This window comes from Ciona robusta, chromosome 13 (genome assembly GCF_009617815.1).
Source record: "Ciona robusta chromosome 13, ASM961781v2".
NCBI classification, from domain to species: Eukaryota; Metazoa; Chordata; class Ascidiacea; order Phlebobranchia; family Cionidae; genus Ciona; species Ciona robusta.
The window spans coordinates 4,029,232-4,049,479 of NC_143247.1; the positions used below are offsets into that span (position 1 = coordinate 4,029,232).

At 37.7% G+C, this 20,248-nt stretch overlaps 2 protein-coding genes across 5 annotated transcripts; both read right to left on the reverse strand.

The window, feature by feature from the left end:
* Positions 1-1,166: 1,166 nt before the first annotated feature.
* On the reverse strand, positions 1,167-14,600 carry LOC149725934 (G protein-signaling modulator 2-like). 4 transcript variants are annotated; one of them, XM_089891411.1, is made up of 16 exons: positions 14,411-14,600; positions 13,694-13,805; positions 13,154-13,289; positions 11,911-12,050; positions 9,921-10,044; positions 9,066-9,181; positions 7,843-7,998; positions 7,105-7,213; positions 5,815-5,988; positions 5,423-5,482; positions 4,870-4,968; positions 4,434-4,623; positions 3,459-3,605; positions 2,716-2,807; positions 2,137-2,276; positions 1,167-1,590 (listed from the first exon to the last, which is right to left on the reverse strand). In XM_089891411.1, the coding sequence occupies exons 1-16, from the start codon at positions 14,583-14,585 to the stop codon at positions 1,575-1,577; spliced, it is 1,986 nt and encodes a 661-aa protein (XP_089747537.1). In that variant the 5' UTR covers positions 14,586-14,600; the 3' UTR covers positions 1,167-1,574. The 4 variants fall into 4 exon arrangements, with proteins under 4 accessions (XP_089747537.1, XP_089747535.1, XP_089747536.1 ...); XM_089891409.1 differs by having other exon boundaries at positions 3,459-3,671; XM_089891410.1 differs by having other exon boundaries at positions 4,434-4,626.
* A 630-nt stretch (positions 14,601-15,230) lies between these two features.
* On the reverse strand, positions 15,231-17,210 carry LOC149725935 (heparan sulfate glucosamine 3-O-sulfotransferase 3B1-like). Its single transcript, XM_089891559.1, has 4 exons — positions 17,157-17,210; positions 16,816-16,964; positions 16,111-16,326; positions 15,231-15,830 (listed from the first exon to the last, which is right to left on the reverse strand). The coding sequence occupies exons 1-4, from the start codon at positions 17,208-17,210 to the stop codon at positions 15,272-15,274; spliced, it is 978 nt and encodes a 325-aa protein (XP_089747685.1). The 3' UTR covers positions 15,231-15,271.
* Between the last annotated feature and the right edge of the window lie 3,038 nt (positions 17,211-20,248).

Genomic DNA, 20,248 nt, shown 5'->3' on the forward strand with positions numbered 1-20,248 from the left:
GCCCAGGGACACATACGCCCACAATAGCAGCAGCGATGAGCCTTGAATGCATTACCTCTGAGTTACAGGCAGGCGCGCTAAACACTTAGCCACGGCGCTAGAATCAAGTTTAAATTTGTAAATAACATAGCATATACTGGTGTATGATCCTTCTGTATGTTACAGAAGACTAAAAAGGCGATATTTTAAAAGTCATATGCCATAAATTTGAGTTTAATATTTGATCCTATATGTGACTTAACTGCAACACCAATATTTTTACCTTTAGAAATCATTTAATCCAACATAGTTATTTTGCAACTTTGCAGTTTAAGGTTTAAATAGTTTGTTGGAAATCGTCAAGAAGTCCAACAGCATGAACAACAGCATGAACCAACACAGAAACCAACAATGTGAGTTATTTGGTAATTCTTGTTTAATATGTATGTTGTGTGATTAGCATAATGTTTGATGATTTATTTTCTATTTTATGAGGTTGAGGTCCGGCAACGTATCACGCCATTCTAGGATTTAGGCCACGTTGGCCCATACCATTACCACAACACCCGGGGTAATAATATATCATACAGGTTTAGAGGTGACTAGGGGTTTAGGGTTTTAAACATTAGAGTTTTTAATAAAATATCTCATGATACGGGGTTGCGGGTACAGGTATCTTATGATACGATTCTAAACAATTATGATACAGTTTTAGAAATGACCAGGGGTTTTGGGTTTTAAACAGTATTGTTTTTAATGAAACATATTCTTGTATTATGGGCTTTGAGTTGAATATTTAGGTTGTTATATTTATGTAGTTTAGGGCAGTGTTTATTAAATAGCAACAGAGGTTTCCTAAGGTGAGCTCAGTGAGGACGGAAACCTCACTCTTTGATTTTATTTGAAATATTAAGTTTATTTGAATAGGAGACTAAAATTAATAAAATTATAATTTATATTTCTTTCAGTACACAATTTGTTGTACTTGCCTTTTTCGGTTGCAGAATTAGTTTGTTTTCCTAGAATTAATTAGTTCGTTTGATTTTGAGTATAAATTCTATGCTCTATATTTTTGTTTTTAGCCAATTACCTCAAAAGGAAATGTTTCGCTTAAATTAGGCATTTTATTTCATGTATTCTGAGTCTAAATACGCTTTATACATTATCGACAAGATAAGAAACCTTAATTACAATTTTTCATGGTTTATTTCTTATCTTTACAACGAAATACCATTATGTAACTTACTGTTAACTGCGTTGAAATAATGATCAGCGACACAAGTGTTACGATAAAGTTTGCGCAAAATAAATATTTAATATTTTAAGTTCATAAGTATTAAATGGCTGTGCGGGGGTAAATAGGTTCAAAAAATCACGATTTTATTCGATGTTCAATTTTTGAAGATTCAAAAATTCGACTTCTTAAAGAAATATTAAAGAAAAGCAGAAAAAATGGCTTGATTTTTGTTTTAACGATAACAAGAATAACTAAATAAATGATTGCTTGAGTTCGGTCGTAATTGTTATTGTGATGTCATCACTTAAATAATAAGTCATGATAAAGATTGTGATGTCATCATGGGGATTGTTACAGCTCATTCTGGTTCAAATCTGTGAAATTGTGTTAAAGTATTTAAAATTTGTGTCAGAGATTTTTTTTTTAAAGTTCAGCAAAATATGTATTGTGTAAATACGAGTTTGTAAATACGAGATAAGTTGCAATGTGTTATAATAGGAGCCCAGTTGTGCCAAAAAACTTTTCAATAATTTTCGATAAATTGTTTCTTTAAACGCCTAGTATTAGAGATTTTGGTGTTTGTGTACGAAATACTACACTTAGTGTGAGTGAGTTTGTTCCAACTTTTCAACAGCCATATTGTAAGTGTGTACCCTGATAATGTGTTGCAACACACCTTGAAAATTGTTGGTGCAATAAAATTATCATTTTTACCAGTATACCTATCCCGCAGCATAAACATGCATAAACGTACCACCCTATATACAATGAACATAAATCCCATACCCACTAACTTATACACCCCATACCTTCATCTTTGGTCATTATCACCAAACATAAACACAACATACATAAAACCACATGAACACAATTATATACCAGGATAGCCATCTATTCATACACCCCATACCACCACATACCTGCATCTCTGGTCATTAATTCTCGACGATTGTAACCTCACAATCAGTGACATAAAGTCCTCGTCGGGGATTGTGGGAGGCCGGTACACTGGTTGGTCACCGGAGGGAGCTGAAGTGCGCTGGTCGTTTAATCGAGTGCCCTGGGTATAAGTTGGTGTGGTTGCTAACTTTGCTTTTGTGTTTTGTTTCATACACCTCGTGCCCGCTTATGAGTTACCACGTATGTAACTTATTTATCCTCACATGGCGGGGAAACAACAGTTGTTATAACACGGGTGTTCTGTTTCATACACCTCGTGCCCGTTTACAAGTTACCACGTATGTAACTTATTTATCCTTGCATAGCGGGGCAATGACAGTCGTTATAACACGGGTGTTCTGTTTTATACACCTCGTGCCCGCTTACGAGTTACCACGTATGTTACTTTGTGGGTGGTTGTTTTTATGTATGGCTGACAATTGCTCCAACCCATTAGTGACCACTGGGTTGGAGCAATTGCCGTTAAGTGTCTTGCCCAAAGACACACACGCCCACAATACACCACTGGGCATTTATAAACGATAATCCAAACCACTTACCTGGCATCTCATTAAATTATCGAAGAAATTATCATCAAGTGCACGAGGTGGTTCTTGTGCGTTGTTGTTTCCATCATCATTGGGAGGGCCACCTGTGTATAAAGGGGGGGAAGAGCGGTTAAGTTTTACTGTAATGTACAGGGTAAAGTTAACCTTGTAGTGGTCAAAGCCTTGGGTGGCGGGGTAGATGAGTCTAATCTTGTGAATTGAGGGCTTACTATATAAAGGATAAGGGTAACCTATTTTCCTATTGTTTGTGGGAGATCTCTTGTGCGTAGGTGATTAGGTGGTCGTGATTATGGTAAAGTAACAAAGCATAATGTTGTCTAGTGGTTGTTTATGGTGGTCTAAATGCGAGTTGAATCAAATATTCGGAACAATGTACAATATGTTACACTGTTTAAGGCGGCTGTACACAGTATCCGGTTGCGAATTCACTTGCAAACCCATTACCGAGTTCCGCATGCGGCAGCGTAATGCGGACTAACGGACAAAACGGTTGAGTTCCGGATACTGTGTACAGCCACCTTTAGCATATACTATGTGTTATAAGTTACTTAGAATATTAATTGAGCTACAAGAAACAGTTAGAGCCCTAACCTGGTAGTTTAATATGAACATAAGCATAATGTCCATGTATGTGGTCAATATTTATGTAAAGTATACGCGTTCATACATGGTGTATTACTTTATGTTAGTTTACTTATACAATGTATATTGCATGTTAAAGTCACCATTCTCACCTGGTAGATTGTTGGGAACATTATAAACCCTCCCATTGATACGCAACCCTGGTAAACTTGATAAACTGACTCGTTGTTCGTTCAATCTCTTGGATTGCGATCGAGCTAACATGCTGATCATGGTGTTCATACGTTCGTGGTGTTCGTCTGGGGGTAAATAGGGTTCGTATGTTCTATATGGGTGAGGTCCTTCAGTGAGGCATGCCATGGAACCTAGGATTTAGACCAGAGTTGCCCATTACCCCAACATTATATATGCACATTCTATTCTATATGGGTGAGGTCCTTCAGTGAGGCATGCCATGGAACCTGGGATTTAGGCCACATTTGCCCATTACCCCAACATTGTATATGCACATTCTATTCTATATGAGTGAGGTCCTTCAGTGAGGCATGCCATGGAACCTGGGATTTAGGCCAGAGTTGCCCATTACCCCAACATTATATATGCACATTCTATTCTATATGGGTGAGGTCCTACAGTGAGGCACACCATGGGGCCTGGGGTTTAGACCAGAGCTGGCCCATTACCCCAACATTGTATATGCACATTCTATATGGGTGAGGTCCTACAGTGAGGCACACCATGGGGCCTGGGGTTTAGACCAGAGCTGGCCCATTACCCCAACATTGTATATGCACATTCTATTCTATATGGGTGAGGTACTACAGTGAGGCACACCATGGGGCCTGGGGTTTAAACCAGAGCTGGCCCATTACCCCAACATTGTATATGCACGCTCTTCTACGTCACAACAACTTTGTGGGTGATTGTTATATCACAATTTAAACAACCCATTAGTGGCTGTGGGTTGGAGCAATTGTTGTTGAGTGTTTTGACCAAGGACACATACGCCCACAATGGTAGCAGTATGGTTGGTCTAAAGGGCAGCGGGCCTAACAGTGTACATCGGCAAAAACAATATTTCATTATGACATCACCTATCAGACAAACACATAATTATGACATCACACCTGCGTCATTATTCTCGGCCACCACATTATCGGGCACGGCAGCTGCTGCTTGCTCTTGCCTTCCCTCGTGTGGAGGATCTTGTCGTAGAAAGTCAGGTAGTTCGTAACCGTCGTTCCTCATCTCAGCTCGCTGGTCATCCATGCGTCGTCCTTGCAGGCGAGTTAGTAAGTCAAAGAAATGCTCGTTGCCCTGCTGTGGGGGAGATAATGTTAACAATAACATTGTTAAACAAATCTAAAAGAGATTCTATGGCTTTTATTTTCCTTTTTCCTACAGACTAATATAAAATTATAATAAGTGCGCCAAGTTTTTAAAACAGATTTTAAAAATCTAGTCTGCTGGTATATAAAAAAATAATTTAACACAAAAAGATCAGTTTTAAAGTTACATCATAACAGCGATCAGTTTTATTTAAGAGTTTTAGATATAGGTTACCTGTGGTTGTTGTGGGGGTTGAATGTTAATTTCAACTTGTTCAGCGTCCAACGCACGATTCCCGTTACTATTCACAACGTCTAAGTTCTCTATGTTCGCCTATTAACGCATAAGTTGTATGTAAAGTATATTTAAAAAAATATATATATAACTACATTTCTACCGTGGACTAATGAATGTATCTTATTCTTGTGTGAGGTGTAACGACAGTCGTTACGATTTACCACGTGTAAGTTTTCTATGCTCGCCTGTTAACTTGTATGTCACCCTAGGTGTAATGGTAACAAACTTTTGAAACAGGGGTGACATCATTCGTTTTAACACTTCAGTTTTCCAATGTCGAATCAGGTTTACCATACTTGTTTTACAATTCTAAGTAGAGTATAGCCATCACCAGTGGTTGTACAACATCATGGTAAAAATGATCTGACATTTTAAAACTGGGTTGATAAAACATATGATTTCTCATACAAGGTTGCCAGAAAAGTTTTATAAAATGTATGTAGATGTGATAACTTGTTCATATCATTAGCAATTGTGGATATATAGTTACCTGGTACGCTGCTTGTAACGATCTTCCTTCTTCTAACTTCAATTTCTTTTCATTTATCGCCTGTTTATTGATAATGGTCAGTATATTATAACAATAAATATATCCCTTCTCAACATAGACATACAATACCTTGACAATAACGTACCTCGCACCCTAAACAATCACTATACCCCCAATAACGCACTCTTTGCTTAAACCTTAACTTTCTACAGGTGTAAGTTGCAATAATTCTATGATCATTCCAACAATACATATAATATATATCCAACATGAACACACACACACCATGCCACACCCCCCCCCCACCTTAACTTGCTTGGTAGAAGTTGTAGCAGCTTCATATTTTCCATACTCCAAAAATATATATATGTATATAACACACCCCCTCCCACCTTAACTTGCTCCGGCGTAAGTTGCAACAACTCCATATTCTCCATGCTCATTCTCCTCACACGTGGGAGCTCCTGATCAAGGTAGTTGCTCTCTACTGCCCCATTGTGGCTCGATAAACTTTCCAACCTTCCCAGATTTTTCTCGGCTGTTGCTCGGCCGGCCTCATCTCCTGCCTTGATTATTTCACTATCATGTTAAACTAGCCAAACAAAAATTCCCTAACTAATAGTTTGAACAATAGCTTCACCTTTATACAATTTGTTACAACACATCAATATATATATACTATTTATAGGGTTGTAACTTGTACCCAATTACATTTTATATTCTATATGGGTGAGGTCCTACAGTGAGGCATGCCATGGGACCTGGACTTAAACCAGAGTTGGTCCATTACCCCAACATTGTATATGCACATTCTATCCTATATGGGCGAGGTTCTACAGTGAGGCATGCCATGGGACCTGAGATTTAGACCAGAGTTGTCCATTACCCCAACATTGTATATGCACATTCTATTCTATATGGGTGAGGTCCTACAGTGAGGCACACCATGGGACCTGAGATTTAGACCAGAGTTGTCCATTACCCCAACATTGTATATGAACATTCTATTCTATATGGGTGAGGTCCTACAGTGAGGCATGCCATGGGTCCTGGGATTTAGACCAGAGTTGTCCATTACCCCAACATTGTATATGCACATTCTATTCTATATGGGTGAGGTCCTACAGTGAGGCACGCCATGGGACCTGGGATTTAGACCAGAGCTGGCCCATTACCCCAACATTGTATATGCACATTCTATTCTATATGGGTGAGGTCCTACAGTGAGGCACACCATGGGACTTGGGATTTAGACCAGAGTTGGGCATTACCCCAACATTGTATATGCACATTCTATTCTATATGGGTGAGGTCCTACAGTGAGGCAAGCCATGGGACCTGGGATTAAGACCAAAGATGGCCCATTACCCCAACATTGTATATGCACATTCTATTCTATATGGGTGCCGTCCTACAGCGAGGCACGCCATGGGTCCTGGGATTTAGGCCAGAGTTGGCCCATTACCCCAACACCCAGGGTGCTACCACATAACTAATAGGTAAGACTGTGATTTAAAGGTAATAGCTCCCCCTGTACAATCTGTATGAAGGTCCAAACCCCAGGTTTCATGGTACCTCACCCAACTATACACCACCCCACCCAACTATACACCACCCCACCCAACTATACACCACCCCACCCACTATACACCACCCCACCCAACTATACCACCCCGATTTACCTCTTTAGATATTTGTAACTGCAGCGTTGTTAATTCCAAAGCCTTCTTATAATTGCCCAATGATATATGAGCATTGCTGAGTAACCAACAAGCTCGCCCTACACCAACTCTGCAATGAAGGGGGTTTAGATGTTTGTAGTTGAATCATTCAGTTAAAATGCTCCAGACATTTTGAGCTTTAATCTTGTTTTGCAGTTTTTTTTGTAAAATGTTTATTTAATTTAAAAAACTAAAAAACTTAAACAAAACTTTACAAACAAAATGCGAAACATGATTGAATTTCTTGTGTGTTGTGTTTGTATCATTATTTTGTCTTTATAGGTTTGAGTTGTGTGTTGTATGTGTGTCTTGTATTTTTATTCTGCTGGGCATAATATTGCCAGCTATTTTAGTCAGTCACTACTATAGTTCATTTTGCATGTCTATGAAATATATGCAATGAAAATTATAAATTCATGCTAAGTAAAGCTAATGTAAGGTAGTACCTAACTGTAGCTACAATTTATTTGAATGTTATTTATTTTCTGTTGTTTTGTGTTGAATGGGTTTTGTGTCAATTATTTCCGTACTTACAAATCTTCCAGAATTCTAACTCTACTGAGAATCAAGATTCTTTTTTTAGACATGCAAAATGTACTATAGTAGTGACTGACTAAAAAATAGCTGGCAATATTAGGCCTAGCAAAAAAGGAATACAGCAGCGTGGTGGGATTTGAACCCAGTACCCCACACACCCACCTGTCACTCAAATCTTGTGCGATTTGTTTATGTCGCATGTGGTATTCAATAGCCCTGTTATAATCCCCTAGTAAAGTATATGTTGATCCAAGACTATAGCAAGCTTGGGCTTCAAACGCTCGGTCTCCTAGCTGACGAGAAATTGATAATGTTTGTCTGGAATATAAATATATTGCGTTAGGTATTGTAATATCTATATGGGTGAGGTCTTCAGTGAGGCACACCTGAGACCTGGGATGTAGGTCCATTACCCAACACCCAGGGTGCTACCATCTAGACCCCACTGAGGCAGTTTATAGACAGTCAATAATAGAGATTCTATACTATAAGGGTGAGGTCCTACAGCAGGGAACACCAGGGTTCTGGGATACTGGCCAGAATTACCCCATAAATGAGGACGTGAAACATAGATGGTATGAACCATGAACAATGTTGTATCTGAGTTGTATTCGGTTTATGTCGAAGCTATTAGTTAGTCATCACTTATGGCGTTATGGGTTATTCTAGCTTCTGGATTTTGGTATAATGGGGATGTTAGCCCATTACCCCAACATTGTATATGCACATTCTGTTCTATATAGGTAAGGTCCTACAGTGAGGCATGTCATGGGACCTGGGATTTAGGTCAGAGTTGGCCCATTACCCCAACATTGTGTATGCACAATCTATTCTATATGGGTGAATTCCTACAGTGAGGCATGCCATGGGACCTGGGATTTAAGCCAGAGTTGGCCCATCACCCCAACATTGTATATGCACATTCTATTCTATATAGGTAAGGTCCTACAGTGAGGCATGCCATGGGACCTGAGATTTAAACCAGAGTTGGTCCATTACCCCAACATTGTATTTGCACATTCTATTCTATATGGGCGAGGTCCTACAGTGAGGCATGCCATGGAACCTAGGATTTAAGCCAGAGTTGGCCCATTACCCCAACATTGTATATGCACATTCTATTCTATATGGGTGAGGTCCTACAGTGAGGCATGCCATGGAACCTAGGATTTAAGCCAGAGTTGGTCCATTATCCCAACATTGTATATGCACATTCTATTCTATATGGGTGAGGTCCTACAGTGAGGCATGCCATGGAACCTAGGATTTAAACCAGAGTTGGCCCATCACCCAACATTGTATATGCACATTCTATATTGCTATTATCCTAAAAATTGCCACCTCATGAACGTTACGCTTATAACTAAACCAACATCACAACTTACAAATAGAAGTCGGCGGCCACCTGGTATTCCCCCAACACAATATGCGCGTTCCCGAGGTTGGTATACGCGCGTCGTTGTGCAGCCTTGTCGCCAAACTCCTTTGCAATCGATAACCGCTGTGGGGGGGATGGTTTAGAATATGATGGTGAAAGTTGGGTAAACTATGCGTAATGGTAGGTTCCACACACATACACACATATATATAGATATTAGATATATGTACCATTATCATCAATTGATATTCGATGTGGGGGTAAATGTGTTAGAAAAGGTGGTATATTAATTAGTAACACACACACACATATGGACAAGGGACATAGGCACCAAACCTGGGGTGGTAGGGTGGGTATACACCCCCCACATTTTATACTATAATCAGTAAACATTACAACCAATAAGTTAGATTTGTTGTAAAATAATTGTGACTAACTATCCCTGCCTCCCCTGTGTTTATAAAGTGTGGTGCCCAAGTATCGCACAATATTGTTCGGTTATTTTGAAGATTAAACACACCATAGTACACACATGTAATAACCCAAGCAAGGTTTAAACAATAAAACAAGTTTTAAACAATAAAAGTCCCAACATGGGATGAGTATACAAGAGAACACACTTTAATCAAAAAATTTTCAAAAAAAAATATTTTTTTAAATATTTTTTAATTTTTTTTTAAATTTTGTTTTAAATTTTTTTTTTAATTTTTTTTTTGGTTTTAAAGTGGGGGTTGCGACCCTCTCCACCCCCCCCCCTTTGCTGTGCCACTGCACACATACAACAATAGTTCTAAACCAATACTGGCCCATTACCCCCCATACACACATACACAAACACACAACATATATAACAACCCCCCACCTCAGTATGGAACTTAATAGCCTCGTCACAATTTCCCAGCAGATAGTTTATGTTCCCCAAACTCCCACAAGTTTTACCTTGCGCTGCACGATCGTTTAATGTTCGAACTAGGGACAGGTTTTGTCTGCAATCGAAAACAGACATTTAAATATGGAAAAACATATATATATATAATAATAGAGTAATCCTGGATATATGCATTAGCATATAAAGCAGAGCATTAAGTTATAATGTTTTAATTGGATTTATAATTACTATAAAACAACTGAACTCTGGCCTAAATCCCAGGTCCTATGGCGTGCCTCACCAGAATGCAATATTAAAAGTGATTCTATACAAAATATATTCTGCCTGAAACAAAAGCATCGAAGTAATAATGTTACGGTTATACTGAGACAGTATATGTTGTGTAACTATGCTAGTGATACAGTCATGTCATGCAATGTATCTTTAAATATTTACTAAAAGTATGGTTGGATATTGTACTGCTCGATTAAAGTAGTAATTAAAGTAGTATCTACACACCATGCATGGTGGCTTTGTATGCCTTAGTTGGGTTACTTATACAATGTATAAATAATTTAAGGTGCTACTTTTGTATCAAGTATCGGTCAATAAAACTTAACTTATATCACCTGGGAAAAATAGTGCAGCCAATTCGAGGGTTTTTTTTTTATAAAAAAAAAAAAGGAAAATAATAATCAAAAAGAACTTAACTTGTATCAACACTTGTAAAAAATGGTGCAACCAATTCAAGGTTACTATTGTATTGCCACAATACCCATACACTGACACACACACACGCGCATACACGCGCGCACACACACGTACATATATAGGTAACATGTAACAACAGATGTTTTATAAGGGATTATATTTGATGTTTAAAATAATCAATACCCCAATCACTTTCTATGCGTTTCATTTTATAATCCCCTTCCTATATTTCTAAGCGCAATATGTTGCTATGTTTAATATATACAACGTTAATATTGATCCTTTTTTTAATTAAAAGGTATAAACGTAATTGTTTAGCATAGGGGTTACTTGCATGTTTATGTTCATTTTGTTCGAATGTATAAAATAATTGTCTACACAATATTTTTATTATTCTATATGGGTGGGGTTCTACAGCCTGGGATTTAGACCAGAGTTGGTCCATTACCCCAACATTGTATATACACATTCTATTCTATATGGGTGAGGTCCTACAGTGAGGCACGCCATGGAACCTGGGATTTAGACCAGAGTTGGCCCATTACCCCAACATTGTATATGTACATTCTACTCTATATGGGTGAGGTCCTACAGTGAGGCATGCCATGGGACCTGAGATTTAGACCAGATTTGGCCCATTACCCCAACATTGTATATGCACATTCTATTCTATATGGGTGAGGTCCTACAGTGAGGCATGCCATGGGACCTGAGATTTGGGCCACAGTTGGCCCATTACCCCAACATTGTATATGCACATTCTATTCTATATGGGTGAGGTCCTACAGTAAGGCGTGCTATGGGATCTGAGATTTAGGCCAGAGTTGACCCATTACCTCAACATTGTATATGCACATTCTATTCTATGTGGGTGAGGTCCTACAGTGAGGCACGCCATGGGACCTGGGATTTAGGCCAGAGTTGGCCCATTACCCCAACATTGTATATGCACATTCTATTCTATATGGGTGAGGTCATACAGTGAGGCACGCCATGGAACCTGGGATTTAGACCAGAGTTGGCCCATTACCCCAACATTGTATATGCACATTCTATTCTATATGGGTGAGGTCCTACAGTAAGGCGTGCTATGGGATCTGAGATTTAGGCCAGAGTTGACCCATTACCTCAACATTGTATATGCACATTCTATTCTATGTGGGTGAGGTCCTACAGTGTGGCATGACCCATGGGACCTGGGATTTAGACCAGAGTTGGCCCATTACCCCATATAGACCATAATTGTGTCCATAAACTACAATATAATACTCACTCATATAACTTGACGGCAACTTTAAGATCGGCAGCGGCGTTCGGGTCTACTTTATCAATGCCTGCGGTTGACTTGCATTTCTGTTTAGCTTTCTCATGATGGATGTTGGCAAGCTGGTATAATGCCTTGGCCTCCCATACCTAGGAAAAGATCATTTATATCTTTGTATATAAAGGTAGTGTAGTTTGGATCTTAGTGGGTCAGAGGCACCCTGGGTCTTTGTATATAAAGTCTAAACAGAGGCACCCTGGGTGTTGGAGTAATTAGAAGTTAAAGGCACCAAACCTGGGGTGGCAGGGTGGGCAGGCTAACCCTGGAAATTTCTGCACTGCATTAATCAGTAAACATTACAACCAATAAGTTAGATTTGTTTCACAGGATTGTGTGTCTGTTTTACAGTTTGGAGCTTGTTGTGCTGTAGTATGGTTATTATTTCATTAAGTTTTGCCATGTTTATTAATTTTGTCTTCTTCAGCATTGATATAATAAACATAGTTTGAAACATCTGCTCAACATGAGTTCAGCATCCAATATCTGGGCTCTCATACAAATTCCATATCAAGTTACTAAACCCAAATCCATTATATTCTTTATAGTTCACGGTAATTGACATAAATTGTTTGAAAATCTGTCATTTTAGGTATTAGGTTCAAGTAATGCAGTACTGTCGTCATTTGGGCAATTTCAGTCGTATTTTATTACTTTGTTTGTGGAATAATACCATCTGTTGTGTCATAGAAACATTATTGAGGTCATAAAACCAATTCATGGGACAATTATGCGTGAGTGCTAGATTTTTATATGATATTAATGAATGTATTTTTACTTTTTTGTCTGCTATGTTAGACACTGGTACTTCTCAACCCATGGGCCACCATTTGATTTGGTTGGGTCGCCTACTACAGTGGTTCACAAACCATTTCGGATTTCATTGTGAAAGTTAAATCATTTTATTAAATGTTTACAAATACTGTGTAAAATGTAGTTTCGGAAATTGGGTCGCCAAATTTTGCTGATAATTCATGTTTAGATCGCCACAACAAAGAACTAAATTGCTCTTCTGGTAAAAACACCATTATGCCATTTATGTTTTATTTCACCAAAAGAATAATTTAATTTAACATTATATTGCCTACTATGCATAATAAAAGTGCAATAAAACTTAATTGTTTACTAGAAGATCCATTTACTTTTACAATAACACACGCACTGCCTCAGTCACACCAACATAAACACGTGTTACCTTGTTATTTGTCTCAATAGCAATATCTAGATGTCGTTGACAGCACACAATCGCTTCATCAAATCTTCCCATTAACTTTAATGTGTTTGAGATGTTACTGCTGGCTTTTGCTTCACCTTCTAAATCATCTATGGTTCTGTAATAGTAAAGTTGATTGGATGTAACTTGTATATTATCTCGTGGGTCGCGATAGTCATTATAACACAGGTGTTCTGTTTATGCACCTTGTGTCTGCTTTTAAGTTACCACAAATATAACTTATTTATTCTCGCATGGCGAGGCAACGAGAGTCGTTATAACATGGGTGTTCTGCTTCATACACCTCATGCCCGCTTACCAGTTACCACGTATGTAACTTATTTATCCTCGCATGGTGGGGCAATGACAGTCGTTATAACACGAGTGTTTTGTTTTATACACCTCGTGTCCGCTTACAAGTTACCGTGTATGTAAACGGCATTTTTGGTTGGTTTGGTCATTTATTTCCTTATTGGTTAGAAACAATCTGTGTATAAACACAATGAGCACAAACTACTTTACCTTGCAAGAGTTCTATCATGTTGATGGTATTGTAATGCTTTCATGAAGTCACCAAGATATTGATAAGCATTGCCAAGATGCATGTATATGGCACTGAGTGTTGTTACATCATCTGCATGGAAGCGTTTTAGTGTTAGGGGTTAGACTTTGTATAACTATAAAAGTTGTGATTTTTTCGGAGTAAAAATTGATGTCTGAGAAAATTACGGTTATAAATAATGTCAGATTATATTTTTATTTATTTTTCTTGTGTATGATACCTCGTAAGTGACCACAAGATGTGTTAAATTAAATAAGAAACAAGTTATGCGTATCTATTTCATAGTTATGCGTATCTATTTCATAATTACCATGCAGAGATACATAGGCATCATTCATTTATTCACACACAAACATTTTTCTAAATTATATAATCAACCACGCAAGGTGGCGAGGATACATAAGTTACTCATTCATTTATCAGGTCTTAGCTACTGTCGGTGTCTCTAAAATACGCACGAACAGCCCGAACACGGTTGCTTGGTGCTTTTTTATCAACTGCAAGGGGCCATGGGGTTACAGGGTTAAAAGCTTCATTATTACAAAACAGTTTTCATGGTTAGTAACACCTACCATGTTCAAGTGTGGGTTCAAACGTATAGAGACACCCACTAATGTAATCAAAGAGACAAATAAAGTTATTATTAATCATCAAACATAGTAGTTTTCCATAATTACCCGTTCCTTGATTGACAGCTGCCTCAAGATACTGCACCCCTGCTGAATATTCTCCGAGTTTACACAACCGCTCACCCTCGGTTGCAAGTTCGAGGCAAGTGGGTTGATGTGATCCATCCATGGTTAAATTAATGAGACATTTCGTAAAATATATAAATACCAAAACTGGGAACATTGTATGAATAAGAATGAATTTCATGCAAGACTTTACTTTTAGTTTTTAAATAAACAATTTTCTTCTTTAACAACACTGTACACAGCACATGGCAGGTGAAATTTTCTATGTTTTATAACTTTTTCCATAAATGTGAACAAAAATATAACATAATTTAGAAAAATTTCTCTTTTCCTATCATATTATGACTGCTTATACGACTATTACAACCTCTGTCAAACTATTTTGCATATTCTTGTTAAAATTGACTAAAACTTTTAAAAAAACGTAATTTTTTGGTTTGTTTATCTTTTTTATTGTTGTTATTACGTAACCAAGACAAAGAAAGTTTCAAAACAACCCAGATATTATCCATGATAAGTTAAAATAAGGGAATAACATTATGGGGTGAAATTTACAAATATATACGAAACATTAAGTAAAAGAAAAAATGGATGAGAGAAAGGCTATGTGCAGTCGAGCGGATCAAGCGGTCTGATTAATATTAATGGGGCGTAATTTGCATTAAGGTGTAGCGACTACGCTTTTTTCTTCCAATTTAATATAAATATATTATTAACAGTAAGCGTGTTATGACTGCTGTACTGTCTTTTCGTTACAACTGTTCTTTTATCCTCACTACCGTAATCAAAGAGCGATATAATCGTTATTATTTAGCAATTTTATTGTTGGTTTTAAATACGCAGTTACATAAACATCCAAGCGGCTTTTAATTTATGTCCAATTAGTTTTGCAAGTTTTTTGTTTGGCATTCGGTAAAAATCCCTTAAAATTCTCATCGTTGAATCTGGTATTGCCGAAAATACGGTCCCGTTTTGCACAGATCGGGTGTTTCCTTTAGCTTTCGACAAGCATTTTATATTTGTGTCTTTAGGCAGCTTCAAAAAGCAGTAAAATCCTTTGGTTTTATTATAAACGAAATTACGTTTTGTAATCACGGTTTCTAAACCTAGGAACCGCTGCAACTCAACCATGACGGTCCCGGGGTCACGTGATAAAACTTCCCCGTCCAAAATAAAAATATTTTCAAGACGAAAATATTTCAACCATCGTTGTAAATGGTGGGCGTATAAACCGACTTTAAATATCTCTGGAAGCGTGGACACTGCAGTCATATTATTGGAGTTTATGGGCTTGTTGTGTTTGATAAGATGAGACGAAACGAAGTTCGGGAAATCGTTGAAGCTTTGCACCTGTAGAACGTAAAGGTATAGTTTGTTATACAACTTGTAATGTATAATATAACTAATTAATGTTACAGCTAGTCTATAAAATACAGATTTTTCATTGTATATTATTCAGAAGTGTCTAATTTAAGTGGTTACCGCCCCAGCCTCTGGATCTAGCCAGAGGGTACTGGATTCAAAGCTCAATGCTGCCACCCAGTATGTCAGTGTATGTGTCCTTGGGCGAGAAAATTATGAGTAAATCACCCACCACTGTAATTTGTAAGCGGGCACGAGGTGTATGAAACAGAACACCCGTGTTATAACAACAAACATAGCATATTTATATAGTTGCAAGCTAACTCACATATGTTTTAAGTTGTGATTCCTTTCCAACCAAAACATGGTTGTAATCCGAGTATGACCTCAACACAGGATCGCACAGAATCAACACCAAATTAACATCAACGTCCCTATATATATCCTTTATACGTTGTGGTACCAGGGGGTGGATGAAATACTTGGGTGTTTTTTCAAATGTGATTTCTTCCTTTGTAGTGAATGGCATGAGGGACCTGTATTATGATGTTGTTTGATTAGGAGACTCATTCATTGCTGGTTTTATAAGGGCGAGGCTCTGTACCGTGCGTGGCGCTCCAGGAGATCTGGTGCTTAGGGCCCAGTTGGCTTGGCGGATGGTGACGTCTTTTATTTAGTAAGTTCCATAAACTTTTCACTTCAATGTATTATAATAACTGCTATTTACCCATGTTTTTACTGTCCATATTCTCTGAAACTTGTTAGTAAGCTTATTACTATGTTCATATTAACTCCATTACTATATATATATATATATATATAATGTATTGATATATTTTCTGATTGTTAGGCCCATGACATGAACTTCACCTGTATAGAATACTTTATACAGATTAACTGATATATAGAATATATTTTTATGTGTATTAGCCAACTCTGGTTTAAATCCCATGCCCATATTGCCTCAACATAGTACCTCACCCATATAGAAAACCCCTACATACCTTACCCTTATACATCCTTACCTGTAGTAATCCACTCCTTTATCAAAGCTTGAATCATAGTTAAAGAAGTGTGTTTCATACATGGATGGCGTGAATACTTTTGGATGGTGGGATAAAAAACTTTGTAAAGCCCCTGTCCCACATTTCTTGGCTCCAATGCAGATTACCTGTCAATGAAGGGGTTTAGGGCGTTGTTATTGTTGTAAAGCATACATGGTGTACTCATACACCTCATGCTCACTGTCCAGTTTTAAACTTATATTAATTACTCCATTCTTCCAGGTTTGATTGACAGCTATACATAGAGGTTACAACTGACAGTTGCCACACCAGATGCCACTTAAACCGAACACCCCCCGTACCTGTGGCAACCTCTGCTGCTTGTTCCTCCCCATATAGTTGCCGTATTCCTTCATTGCTTGTTTTAACTGTAAGTAAATATAAACAATATTTTAGCCTTGCATTTTTTTGCCAGGAGAGTTCCTTTGTATCTACAATATAGCAGCAACATTATAATTGAAGTGTTAGTTACTATTTTTACTAAATGTTTGTGACATAGACATTATATTATATTGTATAAGGGTGTTGGGGGGATGATGCCAACTCTATTCTACACCGCAGGTCTCATGGTGTACCATCTCACCCCGATATAAAATGGGACAAAATATATTTGAACAAATTTTAGCTTGGTATAGGTATAGTAGGGTGGGGGTAATATGGGACACCTTTTCGTTACATTTTCACTTCCTATTTAGCAGTAAACAAAGAACATTTAAAGAATTATAAAACCGTATCCTCACGACTCCCACAGACCGTTGTTAATTTTTTAAAACACGATCAGGATATTTGGATAATATGAGTTAAAGGTGTCCCATCTTCCCCCACCCTACTATATAAAAATAAAATATAAATTACCTCATACTTTCTGCTACCAAACAAGAGCATAACAAACACAACAAAAAACAACAAATAAATCCATGTTTTCATATTTACCGCTATAAACATACACCTAACCATCCAACACACAGTCTATGTTATGTGGTATACTGGTATAGCATTGTAATTGCCTTACACAAGCATCCATGTATAACACTAGCACGTGGTGGGGTTGTGTTAATAATTCAACCATGAATAATGGGTCTAATTGTTTGTAATTATTATTATTGTTAATTAATGATTGGTAATGGAATGTTATAGTTTTTATTTTAAACTCTTTTAAACTTATACACCTCATGCTCATTGTCAGGTTATAACATGGATGTCTTCCCATTGCCCATATCACAGGTATTTGTGCAATATGATGGTGCTCTTCCTTCTGCAAAGAATAAACCACATCAGTGGGTGTGAAAATCAACAACAAATGAAGAACTATAGTGACCACTGTGAGCGACTGGACAAATATGCCCACAATGGTAGCAGCAACGAGCCCTGAACTTGTAACCTGTGGGCTGGAGGCAGGCGTGCTAACCACAATGCTACTACACCAAAAATGTTTTTTTCTGTGGTGTTTTGGTTAGGTCGAAATAATAAAAATTTGTGATATTATTTAAATTGTATGCTGGTGTAAATTTTAAGGGTGATTATGGGGGTATTGAAGTGGGCAGTTGGATGTAACTTATACACCTCATGCTCACTGTTTTGAATACTTATGCTAATATTGAGAAACTCCCCAATTGAAATACACAAAGTTTAAAAGTGAGTAATCGTCCACTACCGGCGCTATTAAGCAAGCAGTTTACCCTCTTTCATTTTACATTTGGTATTAGAGCGAGTGTCAGAATATAAAGTGCTGTTTAGAATAAATTGTAATTGGCTCGTTAGCTCCTTCTAGCGGTAGTAAATTCTCGTAATAAATGTAATCTGCTGCGTTTAAAATACCTCGGGTGAGCTTCGAAACGTAGTACCCTCTAAACGTTATGTCACCAACAATTGATTGACAGGTGCAGATCAACCACTGAAGCTCCGCCTTCCTACGTCATCAGCTTTGATTGACAGGTACAGGATTGCGCAACATTAGCCCTGCAGTACACACTTATCGTTAATTACTTAACGCTTTTTGCGCCTATTTAAAAAATTGGCGCGAGATTTTGGACCGAGGCAAAATACAAAGCACCACTGCGCATGCGCAAGGTTTCCCAGCTTGCTTCTTCTGTTCAATAAAGCTGTTTCTAACTATTAGTTGCAACTTGGCAGCTTGGACGAAGGTGGTTGTACAACATCGTGGGAGTTCTGCTATTGCATAAGTTAAGTATTATATAGCTTGCTTTATAACTGAATATATATATAAGTAAACTATATACCGGTATTATAACTATACATTACCCATATTTATATTCACATATATATATATTACTATCACACATGTAATGGGCCTTGCGTATATTATCATTATCTTTTATTCTATATACAGGTGTCCGCCATATATTTATTATGTCACTCGCATTGTGATGTCACTTCGCGGCATCGCGCTCGCTGGATAACCTTAGTTACGTCATAATGCCAATTCGTTTCGTTACATGTTTATTACGTCACTCGCGACGTTAGGTTTGCTGTAACTGTTACGTCACAATACCGATTCAGTGCGTCATAATCTCGTTCTCTGCCGTACGCGCATCTATACTCGATTATTACGATTAGTTACGTCACACACGTGCCTGTGACGACACAATACGGCTTCTAAGCTTGCGTTTTGCGATTTTTTTTCCATGGGGCCCCATGCGCGTTTTGCGTCGACGCAAGGCACATTACTTGTATATTCTAATTATATTTGCGCTATGAGCGCGAAGCAAGAAGATCAAAGAATTGGTAAAGTATAAATCACAATTGGCATTATTACGTACATTAGCTCTTTTCTAGAAACCTCAACGATGTGACGTCACAAAAGCAGTGATGACGTAACAGAAGAACCTGCTTCGTGAGTTAATTGTTATACGTCATAATCCAAAGTCTTCAAGTTTCCTTGTTTTACAGAATATGGTATGTGACGTCACAGAAGACGGTGAAGCACACGATGACGTTGTTAAAGGTATATATGACGTAATAAGCATAGTTATTACATCAGTAACGTTTGATTGTTACAGATGCGGCAGCAGTCAAAGAATAAAAAACAAGGTAAAATTTGTTCTGTGTTTTATATAGAACTTACAAAAATAAAAGTAATAGGTTTTATTTAATAAACAGTGCAATGGGACAACTTTGGCTGAAATAGGTCCCAAGGTAAAACATTTTCTATATAGGGCCTTATACAGATTATGTTGTACGTTGCATTGTTGTTACTTGCAAATACTGGTGATGTGTATTTAACGGATTGTTTTAAACTGAGTAAAGATATGAAAACAATATTATGTTGATTGTGATTTTGGTTATTTTTTAGACGAAGAACAAAGACGAAGACGCCAATATAAGGATGCCGGTTTGAGGTGTTTGTAGGCTTAAGTGTGTATAGGCCGATTAT

Coding starts and splice junctions, on each gene's coding strand:
- LOC149725934 (XM_089891408.1), bottom strand. CDS start 14,585: ATGTTCCCAGTTTTGGTATTTATATATTTTACGAAATGTCTCATTAAT. Junction 4,969..5,422: donor CGTTACAAGCAGCGTACCAG/GTAACTATATAT, acceptor ATGCGTTAATAG/GCGAACATAGAGAACTTAGA. Junction 2,808..3,458: donor TGTTCCCAACAATCTACCAG/GTGAGAATGGTG, acceptor CTTTATACACAG/GTGGCCCTCCCAATGATGAT.
- LOC149725935 (XM_089891559.1), bottom strand. CDS start 17,210: ATGAAGGAATACGGCAACTATATGGGGAGGAACAAGCAGCAGAGGTTG. Junction 16,327..16,815: donor AAAGGAGTGGATTACTACAG/GTAAGGATGTAT, acceptor ATCATAATACAG/GTCCCTCATGCCATTCACTA. Junction 15,831..16,110: donor CTTAAAACATATGTGAGTTA/GCTTGCAACTAT, acceptor AACATTAATTAG/TTATATTATACATTACAAGT.